The sequence below is a fragment of the Dipodomys merriami genome, unplaced genomic scaffold (genome assembly GCF_024711535.1).
Source record: "Dipodomys merriami isolate MVZ:Mamm:240054 unplaced genomic scaffold, mDipMer1.0.p SCAF_1, whole genome shotgun sequence".
In the NCBI taxonomy this organism is placed as follows: Eukaryota; Metazoa; Chordata; class Mammalia; order Rodentia; family Heteromyidae; genus Dipodomys; species Dipodomys merriami.
In genome coordinates this window covers 39005321-39021203 of record NW_027202270.1, presented here as the reverse complement: position 1 = coordinate 39021203, position 15883 = coordinate 39005321, and the positions used below count along the sequence as shown (strand labels likewise).

Below are 15883 nucleotides of genomic sequence, written 5' to 3'. Positions count from 1 at the left end.
ATCTGGACTATGTGAGTTAAGTTCAAGGTCATCCCAGAGATGACTTCATACAAACTAAGAGTAGGAAGTGTGTCTTCAGTTTTACATCTTTGCAAACCCAGCTCTTGTCTGAAAACATTGGAATCCCTACACATGGTCGCTGCCATCATCAAAATTCCTTCAGGGAGAGTAACAGGCTCATCTTTGCCTAAAGGCTCTATCAGTCCCTGGAGACACTTTCCTACAAAATACTGACACTAGCCTCCAAAAGGAGTATATTCTCTCCCATTTGCCAGAAACAATTAAGAGAGGCTGGGCACATAACAGATTTAATGGAACTTTCTGTCAATTACTGCTTTTAAACTATGCTCCAGGGCTGGAAATGTGGCTTAGTGGTAGAGTGCTTGCCTAGTATGCATGAAGCCTTGGGTTCAAATCCTCAGTACCACATAAACAGAAAAAGTTAGAAGTGGAGCTGTAGCTCAAGTGGTAGAGGGCTAGCCTTAAGCACTGAAAGGCTCAAGGACAGAGCCCAGGCCCTGAGTTCAAGCCCCAGGACTGGCAAAAATAAAATAAAATAAACGATGTTCCCCTCACTTCTAGAACTTTGTTAGGTTATCTATCCATGTAGCATCTACTATAACTAATTAACACATAATCCTTATGGATAATGGTGAAAAGTTACAGGAATTGGGAAAGATTTAAGTTTTGATTCTAGACCCCAATGTCTTCACTATAGAAGGGAAACCCCATTTCACAGAGGTATTGTGAAGTGCAAGAGAGGTAAAGATGTAATTATCTCAGCCATAACATCCCCTTGCCAGTCTTCTACCCACCTGTTTGCTTTGCAAACTGTTCTTCCTTCCTCCCCTGGGCTCTATCATTTGGGCGACTGAGCTCTGCAGAGCTGCTTCAGTGACTAACACTGACTGGAGACACTGTTCCCTTCAACTGGCCATATGTAAACCTGTCCCCCAGTCCTTACTCCCAAGGTGAGATAGGGTCTCTATCCACATTTTTGGTGAATTTTTGGGGGGTGTTCTCCTCCTTCTTTAAAGTTCCCTATAGTCCAAATTCATATCATTTAAAATTAGCAGGATGTTGAAAAACAAAGGTGAAAGTATTACGTTGTATATGTTAATCAACATAGGACATGCTTTTCTTGTGTTCAGGTTTTATTTTTGTCCTTTGCTCTTATTTTCCCCCAAAATATTCCTAAACTAAGACAGTGAGATGACTATTTGACTAGATTTTCCACACTTCTTTCTCTTAAGGGTAAATATTATTTATAATAAAAGGCAAACATGACTTAATGAAAATTAAAGCTAATATCCCCTATGTCTACATTTAAATTACAGAGAAATAAGTATATAGAGGCTACCACCATCACCAACAGAAGTTGCTAGGCTTACAAAATATTTTTTGCATGCAGACTATTGGAGCACAATAGACTTCAGTTTCCTTCCTCTCCTCCATTCTGACTGTTGTCATCCCATTTGCCAGAAACAATTAAGAGAAAGGCTGGGCACATAACAGATTTAATGGAACTTTCTGTCAATTACTGCTTTTAAACTATGCTCCAGGGCTGGGAATGTGGCTTAGTGGTAGAGTGCTTGCCTAGTATGCATGAAGCCTTGGGTTCAATTCCTCAGTACCACATAAACAGAAAAAGTTAGAAGTGGAGCTGTAGCTCAAGTGGTACTCCTTACTAAGGAGTAAGGAGACAAAAACTAGTTCAAGTTCTTAAAAGAATCTGATCAACAGATTATGCATAATCAAAAATGTCAATTTTTATTTTAAAATGCTAAACTTACTACAGGCTGATCAGGAAAGATCAAACACTACTTCTTTGAACACAATATTGGAAAGTGATAACTATTATTTTTGAAGTTGCAACAGTATTTCATGATGTTGACTCTTTCAAATACTGAATAAGATCTTCTCTCTCACTCTTCTTTTTAATACCAGCAAAGATCATTTTAGTTCCAGGGATGAATTTCTTTGGGTTCTCCAAATATTCCATCAAAGTTTCTTCTCCCCAAATAACACCTATAAAGTTGAAAATAAGTTTAAGTTTTCATACTTACATTTCTAGGACTTACTTTCTGATATGACTTATATATGTGAACAAAGATTATCTTCCCACTCCATAAAAGACTGCTTTAGCTAAGAATATGTACTCTAAGCTATACAAAATTTCCAAAATTAGACTCTACTCCTTGGCTTCTCTATAGAAAGCCAAGAGCTGTTTAGGATTATCTGAGCTACACAAATGAACTGCCACTACAGACATGTTGTGTCTAAGTAGTGTTTTATCAGAGTTCCTTCTATTAGAGATCTTGGAGATCATTTAGCCGAATCCTTTATTTTGCTAAACGATGGTCCAAAACAGAGGAAAGTAACTTTCCCTAAGATGTCAAAGCTACTTTAATTAAGAAATTGGTGACTACAAACTTGTATTACAATGTTATGCCTACCAATCATGTCAAGGTGCTACTGAACAGATCTCTCATTAAAACCTGTGATTCCCACTCAGGAGGCTGAGATTTGAGGATCATGGTTCAAAGCCAATCTGGGCAGGAAAGTGCGTGAGACTCTTATCTCTAATTAACCACTAGAAAACCGGCACTGTGACTCAAGTGTTAGAGCGCTGGCCTTGAGCTGAAGAGCTGAGGGACAGTGCCCAGGCCCAGAGTTCAAGCCCCATGACCGACCAAAAAAACCCAAAAAAACAAAAAAACCTATGATTCAGAAATGCAGTTTCAAAATGGCAAAGAAAGTTCATCTATTTTTCCTTTTAAAAACTAATTTTAAAATACACGTGATACACATTGAATGGCAAAGTCATTACCTTTCCTTTGGCTCAAAAAGAATCAGGGAGGCCAGGAAAGTTTCAGTTTGACACCATAAAGGCCAGGGGAATCAGGATTTTGAAATAACAATATAGACATGCTGTCTTTGAAAGGACATGTTACAGAAAACTGCAGAGGTTATATAACCCTACACCTGTCTGTCTTGTTAACTGAAGTAAAGAGCCAGATAACATCCCAACAAAAACAAACACATTCACCAGACACATATCTCTAACATACAAGTCAGAGGAAAAGGACGTCCTAAGTCAAGACAACTTAGACCCTCATTCATTCTCTCCTGTAAAGAATTAGTCCAAGAATTGCCCTCATCGGGGCTGGGAAGGTGGCTCAATGGTAAAGCACTTCCCTTGTATGCATGAGGCCCTGGGTTCAATTCCTCAGCACCACATAAGCAAAAAGAAAAAAGCCAGAAGTGGCACTGTGGCTCAAGCAGTAGAGCGCTAGCCTTGAGCTGAAGAGCCGAGGGACAGCGCCCAGGCCCAGAGTTCAGGCCCACGACCGGACCCTCCCCCCCAAAAAAAGAATTGTCCTCATCAAAAGGTAATAATCAAATAAGAAACATGAAAAAAGTATACAAAATATGTACACATTGCAGACACACAGGTAAAGGAAGAAAAAAACTATATAAAAACTACACAGAAGGAATATTACACATACACACACACACACACACACACACACATTAGATGAAGACCATGATAATATGTATTCCCATGGATTCAAAAAAAAGATCTTTATGAACTAAAGGCCTTTGTGCTCAAATCAGAGCAATGATGGCTCACATGAAAAAAGATAAAACCAAGACATGAATGACAGGAAAAAAAAAAGGTGATGCTGAAGGCATAATCAGAGAATATGGAAATAGATGAAACAACCTATTTTATTAAATAATAAAATGACAAACACAAGAGCTATTCAAACAAAAGAGATCTGTGTCTGCACTTAGTAGCCTGAGATTTTTAAAAACAACTAAAATAGAACAAAATTATTAAAATACGTAATTCAAGTAAACTTTTTAATAACAAAGGCTCTAAAACTACCAGTGGGAAAAGCAAAGCATGTCCCAAGAAATGCTAAAGAAGATCATTCAATGCATAGCAAAATTATTAAGTTTTAGGAAGAATTATGGAAATTTAGGAGGAAAAGAATAAAATAAAAATCAAGGAAAATAAAAATCAAATCAAAGGCTAGGGATATAACTCAGCAGTAGAGAGCTTGCCTAGCATGTACAAGGTCCTCGGATCAATCCATCACAACAACAATTAAAATTAAATAAGTAAACAATTAAATGCAAGTAACTCATAAGAGAAAACTATCAGGCTTATTTCATATTCTCCTAAATAATAATTTAACATGAAGCATATACATTTTGAAGAATGAATGTATTTCCCAATAATTCTATGTTCAAGACGATGATTATATAACGCAGTGGCAACATTCAAATGTCTTCAAACATCCAGTAACTTTTGACTACATGATTCTAATATTTTGTGTCGCGACTAATTGGCTACCAACGAATCAAAAGATAAATACAGATAGTATAGTGTGAGCTAAGCATACCTGCTGATAGTATTTAAAGGTAAAAAAAATTACCGTGGTAATTATGGTTACATAGGACCAAAAAGTTACCTATCATACTAGAATAGAGTAGGTATAAAGAGTTAAAATAATGTAAACAAATCATCTGTGGTATAAAGGTAAATTTTCTCATCCTTATAGACTCAACAGTTTCCTTAAAATAAATAAAAAAAATAGAAGCATACACATATGATTTAAAGTCTGGCCACTAAAATTCCTATTATCAAACAAAATTAGTTTGTAGAGGAAGAGAAATATGAGATGGCCAGGACTAGCAAATATACATAAATTCCTTGTCACATATACTGGGAAATACTGTTTGAACTCTGAATTTTCATGTAATGTATATGGAGTCAAAATATTTTAAAGTTGTTCACAATTCATTATATCCTGCTATATTTATAAATGAAATTGAAATGACAATAGGCAAAATATAAGGACTAATAGCTGATAAGATAGTTTAGCTAATATGCTAACTCAGTATAATTTCCTTAAAGGTACTTCCTGGGTTCAAATTCTACTTCAGTCATTAAGTAAATAAAGTTCCAAGAAAATCATGAATTAATTCAATTTTCTTCTAAACCTGTTTCAATTTTTATTTACCAAAGATGCAATGACACTTCAATACACTATACAGATACTATTCTCAAAAGAAAAATCCTATCCATTCACTGATTTTTAAAAAAAAAACACAAAACAGATGGCCCAACTTCACTAATTATTAGGAAATAAGAAATGGGACCATATGAGGTATTATTTCACGCCCACTGGGTTAGCTATTACATATTTTATTTTACTTTTTGTGCCATTCTTGGGTTGAACTCAGGACCTGGGCACTATCTCTGAGTATTTTTTGCTCAAGTCTAGCACTATACCACTTAAGCCACAGCTCCATTTCTGGCTTTTTTTGGTTAATTGTAGATAAGAGTCACAAACTTTCTTGCCTGTGCTGGCTTTGAACCATGATCCTCAGATCTCAGTCTCTCAAGTAGCTAGAATTACAGGCATGAGTCAACAATGCTTGACATATTATATATTTTTTTAACATGAAAGTGTGAGGATATATTACTAATGGAACTTCTAATGCATCACTGATGAGAATATAAAATGCTACAGACATTGTGCAAAATGGTACAGGTATGTCTCAATGATAGCTGTATACTGTATACTCATTTTCATAACCGCATTATTCACAATAGTCAAAAACTAAAAAAAAATCCCAGTTTCATCAATGAAGAAAGAAACATTTGAACTGCCTATTAAAAGTTGGCAATTACAATATATTGTACAACATGAATTACTCCTCTTGAAGGTATTGTGATTACTGAATTAAGCTAGTCAAAAAATGGACAATGTAAGATTTAACATATGAATTAACTAGAGTAGTCAAATTCACAAAAGCAGAGAGTAGAATGTGCCAAAGGCTGTTTAATGGTAACAAAATTTCAGTTTGAGAAAATGCAAATGTTATGGAGATTAATAATGGTGACAACAAAACAATGTGAATGTGTTCATGTCACAGAATGGTACACTTGGAATGACATAAATAATAAATTTTGGTATGTATATTGTACCACAACCAAAAAACTACACAGTATTAGATTGCTGCAATCAAGAATTTTATAATATTGTACCCTACAAAAATTTTACTAGACAAAAACTTTCTTTAAATCAGAATTCTTATATTCTCCTGAAAAGATTATTTGCAACATAAAACTTATGCACAGAAATATAGCTGACAATATGCCATAATTTGTATTAACATTGATGTTGAGTTGATGATTGTTCTCATTTAAGAGAGAAATCTGTATTTTACTTTAAATTGCCTTGTTTCAAATTCCTACTTTAGTTAACATAGTAAGCTACTTACACTATTTTTTATTTCATAAATAAACTAAAAATATCAATTTGTCCTCAAATAACATGTCCTTTATTTGAGGACTTCATATTTTTGTTTTTTAAAAATAATCTAGTTGGGCACTGGTAGCTCACATTTGTAATCTAGCTACTCAGAATGCTGAGATCTGAGGATGGCAGTTCAAAGCAAGCCCAGGAAGGAAAGTCTGTAAGATTCTTACCTCCAACTAATCACCAAAAAAGGCAGAAGTGTAATTACAGCCCAAGTGGTAGAGCAGAAATCCAAGATAACAACCAAAGAAATTCTTTACTACATAATACTTATTAACTAAATTTTTTTTGCACATCCTAAATAAATGATAGTGTTAATACATTGGGCTGGAAGTGTGGCTCAAGTGGTAAAATGCTTGATTAGAAACCATGAAACCCAGAGTTCAAACCCTAGTACTACCAGTTAAGACTTTAATATATTTGAAGGGCTAACATGCTCCTCACTCAACAGATTAAATCCTTTTGTATTTTTCTTTTAGTGTAAGTACTTCATCAATTATCTATTTTATATGCATGTATACTTTTTATTATAGGTGTCACCCAAATAAAGATATGTTGAGTCTCTACCCTCCAGTATTCAGATTGTGGTTTTATTTTCAAAATATAGTCATTGCAAATGTGTCTGAGTTTATGCTGTAGTAAGATGGGCCCCTGTCATCCAGTATGACTGCTAATCTTAAAAAAAAAATAATCACATGAAGACAGAAACACAGAGGGACAATGTTACAACGAAGGTAGATTTGAGTTGTGAAGCTGTAGGCCATAACTAGCATTTCATCAGGAAGAAAGAGAAAAGTACTATTACATGATGCTACTATTTAATAAGCCTTGAAAATATCAGACTAAACAAAGGAAGTCAAATAAAAAGGTTACATATTTTGTGTGTGTGTGTGTGTGTGTGTGTGTGTGTGTGTGTGTGTGTGTGTGTGTGTGTGTGTGTGTACACTAGGACTTGAAGTCAGGGCTTTATCCATTCACTTGCTTTTTTCACTCAATACTGGTGCCCTACCACCTGAGCCACACCTTCACGTCTGGCTTTTTGCTGGCTAATTGGAGATATGAGTCTCACAGATAATCCTGCCCAGGTGGTTTTCAATAACAATTCTCAGATCTCAGCCTTGTGATTAGGATTACAGGCATGAGCCACTATACTTAGCTTTTTGTTTTGCTTCTTTTATATGAAATATTCAGTAGGCAAATCCAGAGATAAGGCTAATTGGTGGTTGCTAAAGAATGGTCGTAGAAGAAAATAGAGAGTGATAATCTAATAGATAAAAGTGTTCTTGATTTATAAAAAAAAATTGAAAGTATAGAGGTTTGTTCTGTATCATGACTATACTAAATGCTAATTAATTACATACTATAAAATGGATGTTATGAGCTGGGAAGGTGGCTCAGTGGTAGAGTGCTTGCTTTGCATGCATAAGGCCCTGGATTCGATTCCTCAGCACCACATAAGCAGAAAAAGCCGAGAGTGGTGCTGTGGCTCAAGTGGTAGAGCGCTGCCCAGAGTTCAAGCCCCACGACCAACCAAAAAAAAAGGATGTTATGCAAATTTCACTTCAATAAAATAATAGGAAAAAACTTTAAAGCCTTTTTCAAATACTAATGACGTGAAATTCTGGCCTATAACATATACTAGGCCCCAAGATAATGTCAAAATAGAGTTGATTCAACCAGGCACCAGTGGCTCAACCTGAAATCCTAGCTACTCAGAAGTGTGAGATCTGCTTAAGGTTTAGAGCCAGCATTGGCGGACAAATAAAAGACTATCTCCAGTTAACTAGCAAAAAGCTAAAAGTGGAAATATGGAGCAAGTGGTAGAATACCATTCATTATCAAAAAAGTTGGGTTTAAGAGTTTAAGCCCTGGTACCTCAACACACACACACACACACACACACACACACACACACACACACACACACACGGAGCTGTTCTCTATTTTAATACTATTTTATAGTACCTCAACACACACACACACACACACACACACACACACACACATGGAGCTGTTCTCTATTTTAATACTATTTTATATGATAATTCAGATTATATATGTGTATGAGTATGTGTGTGCACACTCATTTATTAGAAATACATGCCCAGGTTTAACAGGTTTTCTGGCAAAGATATTATACTCTTTTCTACTTTTAATCTCAACTCTAAAACTTTGTTACTTTTCTAACTTTTTATTTTATCTACCTTTTTTCTACTCAGACTACTTAGTATTTCCCAACCCTGTTAAGAATCACTACTATTATGCCATGAAAATATTATTTGAATGTTTAAATTCCAGCTCATATTTTAAGATAAAGGTACAGAATAAAATAAAATAGCTTGCAAGGACAAAAATCTATACCACACAAGACTGTAAATTCAAAGAACTGACCAATTATTCAAATACAGGTCTTGGGACATAAATCAGTATTTCAGTAGTATAAGTATAGGAGTACATTTTCAATGCTGTAAATTAAGCAATTAGTATAATTCCAAATTATCTTCTTTACAACAAAATGACTGATTCTCAAATGCTGGGTTTTACCTTTGTTTTTGTTTGCATCAGTGTAAGAAAATCCTGGTGCTTGTCCTGTTTTGCGGCCAAAGAGGCCCCAGAGATTTGGACCCGTCTTGTGCTTTCCACCTTTTTCCACTGTGTGGCACTGAGCACACTTCTGAATAAAGATCTTCTTGCCTGTTTCAAAGTCTCCCATTTTATCAGTGAAGCCTTTAACCACAGACTGAAGAAAGTATCAGATTTGAAAAGCTGGGGGCGGAAAAAGAATTCCATCAGTTTGGCTGTAGCAAATTGTGATGAAACTACATAAAAAATTCAATGTCTGAGTCCTCAAAAACAGAGACACATTATGGTATCCAATTTTATAAAAGACTAAATCATCTCATTTATCAGGCTTATTTTAAGTTTCTAGTCATAATTACTTCATAAATTATTGACATAAAACTGGTTTTACTTTAGCTTCCAATTATAACAATTTATGAGTCAATCATGTCCTTCTCTTTTCCAATCCCAAAATTTCATATAAAAAATAATGTGAAGTAGATAGGTGTAATTTTTCATCCCATTACTTAAAAGTAAGAATGGAACACATATGAAGGGTACTTAAAATGATGTTTATTATGAGTATCTAATAATAGGGAGACGTGTAAAATTAAAAAGCATACAGAAAAGAAAAAGATCACAGCAAACTATAAGTAAAATGATTTTTAATTTACTTTGCACACTTAGCAATAAAGCAGTCTACCAATCTAGATCAAGCATTATTTGAAAGCAACCAGAAATAACATTACTGTCTTCAGTCAGTATTAATATATACTGAATACTAACAGTGAAAATACATGATTTTAAGTGGGGGAAGAACTTATTGTATGGTGATAACTATATAAAAGTGTTTTAACAAACTTACTTTGATGAAGACGGCTAAAGATTCAATTGGACACCTAACAGATTTTATGCCATTTAAAATAACATAAAAAGTAAAACAATTTCACCCTATCAAAATTAACCTTTGATATAGTAATGAATTCAGTGGCTGGGTTTTGTTTTCCTGCTCTTGTGTTCTGTGGAGAATTAATATAGTAGAGTTGGTGTTTGGGATGGATTTGAAAACAACAAATCGCTATACCAGAAAGCATGGCAGTACAATCTTAAATCTAGATTTATCCAAACAACCCTATTGAAAAATGGAAAAATGTTTGTATTAACCTGCCAAATGGTGGTGTTTTATACACAGTAGCCACAACATTATCTTACTAATTTCTTTAAATCTATGTGGAAGTCTGTAATATCAATAATCCACATAAAAGATTATATTATTTTTAGAGAACTGTATCCAAAAATTAGAAATTTAGTAATCAAGGTTTTAGGTTTAATAGAAACAGGATAAGAAAACTTATTTCATCCACAAGAATCTTATTTTAAAATTCCAAACATCATACAAAGTATTGCATTCAATTTCCCCTATGTGTATCAGGTTCAAAATTCAACGGCTTTGAAAAGAAGCCAAAAGGGAAAAAGTTCAGCCATAAAAGCAAATTTATGTCCTTTAAGTGAAGTATATCTGGTATAACCATAAAGTTTATTAATATTAAAAACCAAAATATTTATAAGTACTAATTAGAGAGTAATTATTTCTGATTTTAACATAAGGCAGAAATACTACACTGATCATTTATACTAATTACATGCTATTAGTAATTCAGAAAAATTTTACCCATGGGGTTTAGATTTCATATGAAAATCACTTATAAAAATTTCTATTATCTCTGTTCAAATTACTAGTATTAATCACAATTACAACTTTTATTGCTGCCATCTTTAATCACAGAAGATTGTTGCTGGTGAAAAGATCTCTGATCATTTTCCAAGTAAAATAAAATCAATAGCAATAGCAGGATAAGAAGAGGCAAGATATAAATAACTCTGTCCTATAAACATTTGACACTCTAACAGTGTATGGTTAAGATAACTCACTAAAATTAAGGTATGACTAACCGTTCACCCAAGATATAAGTCCAATTCCCAATAGACAATAAGAGTGGCAAACATTTGTGTTTGCTGTGTACCAGGTATATTCTAAGACTTTTATCTATCATTAACTTATTTAAAACATCTCTGTGAGACCATTACTATCCAGCTCCACATATAAAGAAGATGAGGTGTGCAGAGATTAGGCAACTTGTCTCAAATTGGTAAACAGTGGAGAGATACTGTGAAGGTTACAGATCAAGCAGTGTCTGACTATTCGGCATTGTCAGAACAAAGTACCAGTTAGGGCTTTTAACATCTGCAATCCAAGTGATGAGAAATGGAGGAAAAGTTCAACGGACTGTTTTAAGGATGAAATGGGATTCGCCATGTTGTAGTGGAGAGGGGTCCCGAGCATGATCTCTGTAGGAAAGGAGCCTGACTAGATCGCCTCACTTCACTACGGATGCCCCCAAAGGTATCAAAGGCCTTTTCCTCCCCTCCGTGGCTGCGACTGCGCTGCTGCGGGAGCAGGGATCCAGCTTCCAAACGCCCGACCTGGCTCCTGCAGGTAACGGTCCGTCTCCATGTTGGGGACAGCGTCCGCCCACGGAGGGAGGAGAGCGCTCCCGGATCCCCCCCACCCCCCAGAACCGGCCATCAGGGAGGGGCCGGCAATGGGGCCTGCATCAAATAATCAATTTTAAAATCTAAAAACTGTGAAACGTCTTCTGCTGTACGTAGGGACAATGTGGCCCCACTAGACGGGGGCTGGGCCGGGAGACCGAGGCCGGGGCAGGGAGGGGGGTCCGGGCCCTCCCGCCATCTGGACGGTTGGATGCTGCTTCCTGGGTAGGCCCGGGCCCCACCCTACAGCCGCTCTCAAGCCTGCCGGGATGGCATGGATGGCCAGCCCTCTCTCTTCACACGTACCACAGGCCCAGCAACACTGCCCTCTGCCTCCCTCCGGCCTCGGTGCAGTGGGAGACGGACCACAACCTCCAAGGGAGCCGTGTGTCGTCGGTCAGCCCTGAAGGCCTGGCCAGGCATGTGTTTCTGGCCCAGGCCCCCACCGGCGCTGCTGATTGGTCCTCAAGTCCCATGAGATCCCAACTCTCGCAGAGGCTTAAAGCCTCTGCTGTACAGTAACCTCTGATTGAGATTGAATGCAGCCAAGTCGATCAACTGTTCCCAGCCTTACCTTTTTATGTTTGTTTGTTCAAACAGGGCTTAGCCAAAGAATTAAATTGTTTATGTATATTCGCCGTGTGTACAAGGCCTTGCTTGAAGTTGTAACTCCATGTTCTGTGAATGGGCCAATGGTTTTATTTGGTGCCTGTAACCAACCATGTCAATAAAATAGAACAGATCTTACTACAGACAAGGACCAGTGCCAAGCAACTTCGAAATACAAACAACAAACCCGGCAGCCCCAGTTTTCCATTAATTATAGTCTCTGCCTGGGACATGATTGTAATTCCTCACAGGCCCATCGGCTGAAAACTTGGTCCCCAGCTAGTGACACTGTTTTTGGATGATCGTGGAAACTAGGAGGTGGAGCATTGCTGGAATAAGTAGATTACTGGGGATGTGCCTTTGAAAATTTTGCCTGATCTGGTCCCTTCTCTGCTTCCTGTCTGCCATGATGAACAGCCTCTGCCCCGTGCTCCTGCCACCATTGTGTCCTACCTCACTACTGGCCCAGAATCAGTGGAGTGAAGTTTGGCCTGGGACCTCTGAATCAGTGAGCTAAAATCAAGTTTTCCTCTCTCTCTCACACACACACATATACAAAAATCAAATTAAAAATGGAAGGAGAAACTTGGTGCCAGTGACTCCTACCTGTCATCCTAGCTACTCAGGAGACTGAGATCTGAGGAGTCCCTGTGAGACTCTTCTCTCAATTAATTACTCAAAAACCAGAAGTGGAGCTTAAAGGAATAGAGCACTAGCCTGGAGTGAAAAAAATCAGGGACAGCACACAGGCCCTCAATTCAAGCCCCATAACCAACAAATAAAATAAAATAAAGTTAAAAATTTTTTTAAATGGGAGGAGAAAGGGAAAATAAATGCAGTCATGATACTCAGTAGAAACTATGTGGGGAAAAAACTATGTAATTTGTGGCCAGGACTAGGAGGGGGAAAGTGGGAGAAAACAAAGGAAGGAATGGAAGGGGTGGCATTGTCCAAAAAGAAATGTACTCATTACCTGACTTACAAAATGGTCCTAAAGTTGTAATTTACAAAGTCAAATTAAATAAGATAACTCTTTCCTTATTGAGTCATGAAATGCTCTAAAATTGATAGTGGTGGGTTGAAGGGTATGGCTCAAGTAGTAGCAATGAATACCCAGCAAGCAAGACTCTAAATTCTATCTCTACTACCACCAAAAATAAGTAAAATTGATTGTGATGGTGTTTGTATCAGCTGGAGTACTCCCTAGGTGACCTACATAGATATCTAACTCAGCATAATCTTGTTTCTCTTCAAGAACATGTCTGTCTTCCAGAAGTTTCTCTTTGAGGAAGCTGAAACTGGTTGGATCTAAGATGGCTGCCAGAGTAAATATCAGACAGCCTCTAACTTCATTATATTCCTTTCTGAATGTGAAGTGACACATCCTCCAGTGCCACGATAATTGGCATGTTATTGCTGGAAATAACCATAAAAGTTGCAAAAAGATGTAGTGGCAGAAATCCTGGAAAATTTCCAACTATTTCTAGAAAAACATCAATACTTCTCTTTATAAATCTACCTCCACCTCATTTAGTTTGTTCTGTATCTTTAACTTGCCAAGTCTCAAGGTGAAGAAGTTGATCTACAAGTTTATTTCCCACATCTGTTTTTTGGTCAACAATAAGTCTCTTTCACTGCTCAATTTCTACTCAGTTTTGTTATTGGTTACACAATTTGGAGAAAGACAAAAGATCCAGTTTGAAGGCAAATATTAGTAATAATTATGAAACTGTGAATATACTAAAAACTCTGATAGAACACTTTGATGGGTGAATTTGAAGTATGATGCAGGAATTGTATCTCAATGAATCTATCTAAATTATATGAAGAAAATATGCTAATTTTATTTTAATTATAAATTATTTCACATGATTCAAAGGTACATTTACTTTCCTAACATTCTCCAGTATTTTTCTTTAAGAAAAAAAGTACCACTCTAAAATCTCAGGATATGCACCTGTAGTTTTTTTAATTTATTTTTAATATATATATTTATTGTAAAGATACTGTACGGAGGGGTTACAGTTACATGAGCAAGGTAATGAGTCCATTTCCTATGGAGCATTGTTACACCCTCCTTTATTTTTCCCCTATCATCCCTTTCCTTCCCACCTCCTCAACTCTTCCCTCCCATCGCCCCTCCTGCAAAGTTGTAAAATTTATTTTCAACATAGTGTCTTGTACATCTCATTGTCACAATTGGTCATCCTGTATCCTTATTTCAGCATTTTGTTATTTCCCTTCCCCTCCCCAGATTAGAAAAAATGTATATACAAGATGCAGGACACTAGAATCAAATACAGTGACAACAGGGGTTGTATCATGGGAGAGGAACATACAAAGAAACAAAAAAATCACATAGTACATTATAAGTACGTTAAAAAGAACAGCAACAGAGATTTAAAAAAAAAACCCTCTTGTGTCCCTATCTTGGGGTTCATTTTGCTTAGTATCAGGTTATATGATATGGAACCAACCCAGATGCCCCCGGTAGACGAATGGATCAAGAAAGTGATATATATGAATTCTACATAGGAATTTTATGCCTCCATCAGAAGGAATGACACAGCCCCATTTGTTAGGAAATGGAAAGACTTGGAAAAATTACATTAAGTGAAGTAATCCAGACTCAAAGAAACATAGGTCCCATGGTTTCCCTTATCTGCAATAACTAGTATATATCTAGGACAAGCAGAAGAGGTCAAAAGCTATGTATATCTGACCACATAACCTGTAGTTTTCTTTTTACAGATTGCCTAGTCCAGTTTAAAAAAATGTTTTCCACTAGATGGCAGTAGTTTGTAAATCCTAATGCTCAGAATCTTAGCATTTCTTGCATCAGTTAAATTATTACATTATTTTATTTTTATGCACCTTGACTGGTCTGAGGAACATAAAGATAAATGAAAAGTTAAGACAATATATTTCCTAGACTTGCTAAACTGTAGGGTAAACAGAGTCCATTTTCTAGGACTGACTGTAAAAGAAGAAATTGTTACAATTTTTTTAGTGCTACATGCAAGGTAACAATCCATAACACCTGTTACCATGGGAAATTATACAATTTCCAGGTGGGTAGTAGTCAAAGTGAACTGTAGCAGAAGGGAACAAGAAAATCAATTTTGCTTACTACAATATCTCTTGTGTTCATCATAGTACTCAATCCATAGTAAACAAATATATATATTTGTTGTAGGGCATGGTGAGACATGCCTGTAATCTGAGCACCTGGGAGGCTGAAGCAAGAAGATTGAGAACTTAATACCATGTATCTCAAAAAAAAAACCTTTGTTTTTTAAGTTAAATGAATGAATTACTTCATTTATTAAGGTTGACAATCTCTCCAAACTAGTTGGTAACAATATTTCTAGTTTACCATTGAGGAAACTGTAGCTGAAAACACCAGGTAGCTTGTCCGAGTTTACACAATTGGGTGGGAAAATGGTTCTTGTTTTCACACTGTATCTATAGCCCTGCCCTAGCACAGAGTTTAGACCTGAGTTGGTGCACTATAAATACTTGTCTGTTTAACTTCGTAGAAACCCATTGTCTTCACAGCCTGGATTTAGACCTTTCAAGGACTTTGTCCCTAGGCAATTTCAGTTTATGCTTTTCAATTAATTCCAATACTACTGCTAAACCTAGGCCTTGTTTCTGGATTTCTGCCGGATTTTTTTTTTCTGACCTCTCCACTAAGGCCCATTAACAAACTTTATAAGTCAGGAAACATTTCCTCACTGTGTAAACCCTGTAATTTCTTCTAGCTGAGCAGACCCAGCATCTGTGGCACTTTCTGTTACAGGGGTACTGTGGGAGTTGAGTAG

The 15883-nt window shown here is 36.5% G+C and overlaps 1 protein-coding gene across 2 annotated transcripts; it reads right to left on the bottom strand.

Moving 5' to 3' along the window:
- Positions 1 to 1744: 1744 nt before the first annotated feature.
- Positions 1745 to 11845, bottom strand: LOC138825597 (cytochrome c, testis-specific). Of its 2 annotated transcripts, none has more exons than XM_070020274.1 (3): positions 11757 to 11845; positions 8883 to 9104; positions 1745 to 2028 (listed from the first exon to the last, which is right to left on the bottom strand). In XM_070020274.1, the coding sequence occupies exons 2-3, from the start codon at positions 9049 to 9051 to the stop codon at positions 1883 to 1885; spliced, it is 315 nt and encodes a 104-aa protein (XP_069876375.1). In that variant the 5' UTR covers positions 9052 to 9104; positions 11757 to 11845; the 3' UTR covers positions 1745 to 1882. The 2 variants fall into 2 exon arrangements, with proteins under 2 accessions (XP_069876375.1, XP_069876385.1); XM_070020284.1 differs by lacking the exon at positions 11757 to 11845 and adding an exon at positions 11124 to 11384.
- Between the last annotated feature and the right edge of the window lie 4038 nt (positions 11846 to 15883).